General features: G+C 38.3%; 1 protein-coding gene across 1 annotated transcript in view; it reads right to left on the minus strand.

Annotated features, from left to right (window-relative positions):
• Positions 1 to 1,662: 1,662 nt before the first annotated feature.
• LOC104165757 (CUB and sushi domain-containing protein 3-like) overlaps positions 1,663 to 6,285 on the minus strand; it is a gene marked incomplete at both ends in the record, with an annotated part of 18,263 nt that continues 13,640 nt past the window's right edge. Inside the window, 2 exons of the mRNA XM_009705485.1 lie at positions 1,663 to 1,842; positions 4,008 to 4,119. Coding sequence (XP_009703787.1) covers positions 1,663 to 1,842; positions 4,008 to 4,119 — 292 coding nt within the window. The remainder of the gene's footprint in view (positions 1,843 to 4,007; positions 4,120 to 6,285) is intronic.

Raw genomic sequence — 6,285 nt, forward strand, 5'->3', positions numbered from 1 at the left:
AGGTCACTAACCATTTCCCATTGGATTATGGGGCCTTTGTTCTGCTCCTCATCGCTGTCTTCCAGCTCAGAGGGCTGGGTAACCAGAAAACTACTGGTTTTACTATTAAAGACTGAGGCAAAGAAGGCATTAAGTACCTCAGCCTTTTCCTCATCCTTTGTCACTGCATTTGCCCTCGCATCCAATCAAGGATGAAGATTTTCCTTAGCCCCGCCTTTTGTTGCTAATGTATTTATTGAAACATTTTTTATTGTCTTTTATGGCAGTAGCTAGATTAAGCTCTAGTTGGGCCTTGGCCCTTCTAATTTTCTTCCTGCATAAGCTCATGATATCCTTGTAGTCCTCCTGAGGTGCCTGCCTTTTCTTCCAATTATTGTTTTAGTCCTTCTGAGTGGCCTGTCCCTTCTTCCAAAGGTCATAAAATCTCCTTTTCTTCCCGAGTTCCAGCTAAACCTCTCTGTTCAGCCAGGCTGGTCTTCCTCCTCACTGACTCATCTTTCGGCACATGAGGATGACCTGCTCCTGCACCTTTGAGATTTCCTTCTTGAAGAATGTCCAGCCTCCTTGGACTCCTTTGCCCTCCAGGACTGCCTCCCAAGAAGCTCTGTCAACCAGGCTTCTAAACAGGCCAACATCTGCCCCTCTGGAAGTCCAGGGTAGCTGTTTTGCTAACCTCACTCCTTACTTCTCCAAGAGTCAAAAACTCTGTCATTTCGTGATTGCTATGCCCAAGAAGGCCTCCAAACATCACATCACCCACAAGTCCTTCTCTGTTCACAAACAAAAGGTCCAGTGGGGCTCCTTATCTAGTTGCCTCACTCACCAGCTGTGTCAGGAAGTTATTTTCCACACATTCCAGGAACCTCCTAGACTGTTTTCTCTCTGCTGTATTGTATTTCCAGCAGACATCTGGCAGGTTGAATTCCATCAAGAGAACAAGGGCTAGTCATTGTGAGACTTCTCCCAGCTGCTTATAGAATATTTCATCTGCCTCGTCATCCTGGTTGAGTGGTCTTTAACAGACTCCCACTGTGATATCTGCCTTGTTGGCCTTTCCTCCAATTCTTACCTGTAAACACTCAACCCTATCATCACCATCATTAAGCTCTAGACAATCAAAACACTCCCTAACATACAGGGCTACTCGATGGCCTCTCCTTCCCTTTCTGTCCCTTCTGAAGGTGTATAGCCATCCATTGCAGCATTCCAGTTGTGCAAGTCATCCCACCGTGTTTCCGTGACAGCAACTATATCATAGTAATATTGCAATTGTGATAGCCATCTTGCAGCTGACGCAATCTCTGTAAATAAAATTATCCTCATCTAAGTTTAGTAGGTATGTGCGAAAACATCGAGATTCATACTTCACTGAGCTTATGAGAAAGTAGTCCACCCCTGACTCAGAAATCTAAAAGCAGGTGTTACCCAAGTATTTGGCCTCCAGAATTGCATCTGGAATTGATAGCTCTGGGCATGCAAATGAAAGACAAGTACATGAAAGCATACATCCCCTTAAACACAACTGGCAAAGGATTACATTTATCCTCTTAGATGTCCTCCCTCCTAGTTCTTTATATTCTGCCATATCTTATTAGACTGAAAGTAAAGAAAATCACTGAAATATGACAGATGAGAGATGCAGTGGGAAAAAGAAGAGCTTACCTTCACAAACTGGAACTTTCCCAGTCCATGTGCCATCAGACCTACAGGCTCTATGCTCTGATCCTCCCGCCAGGAAGAAGCCTGGTTGACAAGTGTAAATCAATGTATAACCAAGTGAGGGAAGATCCATTCCTGCAACATTAGCATGAGTTGGTGTTTCTGGTTGTTTACAGCTGTGAGCTACAAAGGAAAGATAAAATATTCTTCAGTCAAAATGGTGAAAATATTTCTGAAAAAATAATCTATACCCATTCTTATAGGTAACTAATGAAGAAAAAAGCATCAATAAAACCAACATGTTATATTTTCAATTAACATTAAAAATTACTATATAGTCTATAAATTTCTGTCCTGAGCCTGTACATACACTCTTGAAAATGGACCTTTCAATTTCAAGGGACCAAGAACCAAGTTAAATGCATTTGCATTATCAAAATTAATTGTCTGCATATGTGAACATAAAGAGCACACATCTTATCACAGTTAAAAGCTATTATGGTGTCACCGTTTAAGCCTAGGCCAGTATTTAAAGCAGATGGCAGATGCTCTCTATTAAACACTTCTTTCCCCCAGAAGGGAGGGTTCCTTTGCCCAGAGGGGGAAGAAAAAAAAAGACATACTTCCCCCCAGAGGGGGAAGGAAAGGAGAAAAAGGGAGAGAGACTTACAGGTTGGAAAATTAAAACTACTTTAATAAAACAATAACAATGAAAAAGAGTATAATAATATCTATACTAATACTACTAATAATAGAAATAAAGGAAAAAATATACAAAGCCAATATTGAGCTTTCCAATGATGATCAGGGAATTGCAAATCGCAGCGGCTCACACTGCTCTGTGGCAGGGCAGGCACCCTGATGTCCCAGACTGGACTCTGCAGTTGACAGGAACTGAATTCAGGAATGCATGGATCAAGATTGGAAGCAGGAGAGTGAGCAGGGTCCCACAGGGGTGCTGGCCATGAAGGAAGAGAGACTGACCCTTGTGATCCCTTAGCTTTATACTGAGCATGAAGTGTATGGGATGGAATACCTCGTTGGTCAGTATTTGGTCAGCTGTCCTGTCTGCACTTTTCTGGAGGTGCGAACCCGTTACTTCTTTTCACTTGTTTAACATAAGAGAGCCAGCAGTGACCTTGGTTCCCACAGGAATAAGTATAAACATGGGCCTTTCTGCATACCAATCCCACTGTTACTTTGGTAACAACTATAAACATCAAGCGTTATCAATTCTGAAAGCAGACAGTGTCTGAAAAACAAGTTGTTAACTTCAGAAAGTGCAGTTACTTAGACGAAATTTAACTGAAGAAAAAACTACTAAGGGAGAATTAGTCCTGCTTTAGCCAAACACATGGCTTGTGATTCACATGGCTTATGATATCTGTAGCGTTGAAAAACAGTAAATAAATGGGTCATTTGGAAAATATTACGAAAAGTCAAGGAGAAATTATAGGTGAGGCAAGTTTTAAATATCAGGCAGAAAAATTAATTACCATTTCTAATCTCATGCAAAGTGTCTTACATCTTTAACCACCACCAGAACCTGAGAGCCTTGTGTTATCTCAAAAACAGCATACCTCTAAAAGCAGAGCTCACCTTTCAACACACTGAGCTACTGATTTGCTGTTTCCTTAGGGGGAACACTAGCACCAACTGAAACACTAATATTCTTCTCTTCTGTGGATATGCTCTCCATACACTGAAGTGACTCTATAAGGTCAGATCTTATAAGGTGAGACTATTTCCAGCTGGCTAGCTGAAAAATCTAGAAAGATTAACTATGATGTTATACCTTCAGTAAATTAGCACTATTTACCAAAGTGTAAAAGATCTAAGAAATTCAATGCTACTTTCTGTACCCAAATAAGAAGATTCTCACTATTTCAGATTCAAAAATTTCCAATTGCAAATCTTTTTTTCCCTCCCTTCTTAAAATACCCTGATTCTTTAGTTGGGAAACAGCTCAAACTCTTTACTAGAACCGATTGTAACTATCTACTCCAGTACAAGTTAGGGTTGTGCATGGCTTTCCTACACATCTTGTTCTCACCACCTCCTCTCTTCCTTCGAAGAGTTGCACCCTCTTAGACAGAAACTTGCTATTTTCAGCATGTCTCCGGATGAAGAGTTATTCTCATTATTTTGTGTTGGTTTTTTTTTCTTTAATTCTATAGGCTATTGTAGAAAAATTCACTCACAAAATCATACTTCTAGCTGCTGTAAGCCAGTAATGCAAATTTGTATTAACTTTAATAAAACTATATAAATTAACTTTATAACAATGTTACTGTAACTAAATAGCCTAGATTAAAAAATGATAGATCCAAAATCTGTCATTTACTTACGTATACATTCTGGCTGGATTCCACTCCATGTAAGATCAGGAAGGCAAGTTCGTGTTGTTGAGCCATGGAGAAGGTGTCCTTTTTTACACTGAAATTGAACAATATTTCCCACCTGTTGAAAAGTAGAAAACACAGTAATATTGTTATGAAAAAAAAATCAATTGGGTCTTTTTCTTTGAAATTTGATAGCAAACTCCTTTGCATAACACCGGCTTAATAAATTGTGATGCTTTTTCTGTAGAAAGTAAATTAATTTCACAGAGCATTTTAATATTAAATAAATATTTGCTTCTTTCTCATTAAAATTACTCTCCTTCTAAACTGAAATCCTCCATGGAAGAGAATCAAAACCTCATCTTCTGTGGTCTCTCTGGTGTGTTACTTTGGGCCCAGAACAGTTGATGCACTGTGAGTTTGGAAATCAAGCTTACTGTGGCTTCCTAGCTCTGGGTCAAGGAGGAGAAAGTTAGTCAATCTTGCAGCAGTCCAGGGAAGTCACTGAACTGAAATGGGTAATAGATACTGCTGGACCTTTGCTGAACTAGACCACCCCTATGAATTCACAAATTGTAATGAGAAATATTTCATTAGAACACGCAAGGCCTGGTCAACAACATTGTCTCATGCTTCAGAAACTGTAATGTTCGTATAATATCTTAATTTTGGGTTTTGATGACAAGAGGTAAAAAAGAATATTTTTTTATGCCATGCAGATAATAGAAACAGGAATGCAAGTCCATTACAATTTACAATAGGAATTCATCTGAGATTAGTTTTTAATTATTATTCTTCTTATGGGTATGTGTTGCACAAAAAGGAAAATAGAGTTCTTTAGTCAATAACAGTTTCTGCACAAACATAACATTGAATAACTTGTTCAGCATGTCCAGTCATGGTGACATCGATGAAAATACAAATAATTCTCAGTTTCCATCAAAAGCAGGGAAACTAGATTACAAGTTTATCATTCAGAGAGTAGTTTGTTACATGGTGTGAGTGGTTAACTCAAATATTAAAGGTGCATAGCCATCCACTGTTCTGCAGTGACCGATATTAATGTATTTATCAACCCATGTTTAAACAGGAAGTTGAAAACTTTGACCTGTATGTGGCAGCACATTTATGGTTCTGTTTTGATTGGTTGGGTTTTTTTTCATTATTTTGTTTAAATGCATAACACTTGATTCAAATCGATGCTCAAAGGTTAATTGTCGACTCTTTCATAATAGTTTAGTCCTGGGAAACAGCATTTCACTGCTACAAGTAGTCATTTGAAACTTTACAGTACTATTCCATTTCAGCTTAAGCTTCTCATCAGAATGAAATTTAATAACAATCCATGAACTGCAGATAGTAGCTCATCAACAGAGTATGTGATTTAAAATTCATTTCCCTCTTTTTTACTCTTTACTGTGCTCACTGGACTACGTAATTATTTTTAAAAGATTTTGAAGAAAATACACTAAATCAATTGCATGATTAAGCACAAAGTGGGAAAACACTAAAAGTTTTAGAAGTTGCTCTTAGTACTAAAAATACATTGGTGAGATAAGAAAATGGGTCAAGTTGCCAAGTAAGTGAAAATGTTGAGTTGCTAGCATTCCACAATTAAAAAAAAAAAAACAAACCACCAAACAAACACACACACCCCCCCACCAGCAAACAAACAAAACTCAAACCAAACCATTGTTAATATTGCAACCAGTTGTGCAATACCAACTTGTCTATCCGAAACAGTAACTACTAGTGAAACTGTTTTCCTTATTTCGTCTGAAAAAAAATGGATATCACCTGCATTATCTTTATTAAGGAAACACAACCTTTATATACATAAGCCCCAAAAGTATCATCAAAAATACAGCAGTTGCCCAAGTGATGAAGGCATTTCCAGAAGTGCTGCCATGCTATTCAAGATAATGAATAAATAATAAAAGGAATGAGGCTCCCTGCTCCTAAAAAAACCCAAAACTTACAAGCAATATGTAATTATTAGGAAAAAAAATATTGCTTTTTGGGAACTCTATTGTGCAATATTCTTGTGCCAGAGGCACCAGGTGGCGCTCCAGCACAGCCTTCTATCGTCTTAAAAAATTCCCCGTCTTGAAATGTTCTGATTTGTTCGAATTTTTCGTTATATGGCTTGAATAGAAGCACTAGTGGGGAGAGCTGGGGAAACAGCTGAAATATCTTTGTACACTGTACTCTGGTTTTAGGAAAGAACTGTTCTATGTACAACAGCGTTTGGATCCAAACCTGGGGAAAAAAAAAAAATTTTCCT

The sequence above is a fragment of the Cariama cristata genome, unplaced genomic scaffold (assembly GCF_000690535.1).
Source record: "Cariama cristata isolate BGI_N322 unplaced genomic scaffold, ASM69053v1 scaffold608, whole genome shotgun sequence".
In the NCBI taxonomy this organism is placed as follows: Eukaryota; Metazoa; Chordata; class Aves; order Cariamiformes; family Cariamidae; genus Cariama; species Cariama cristata.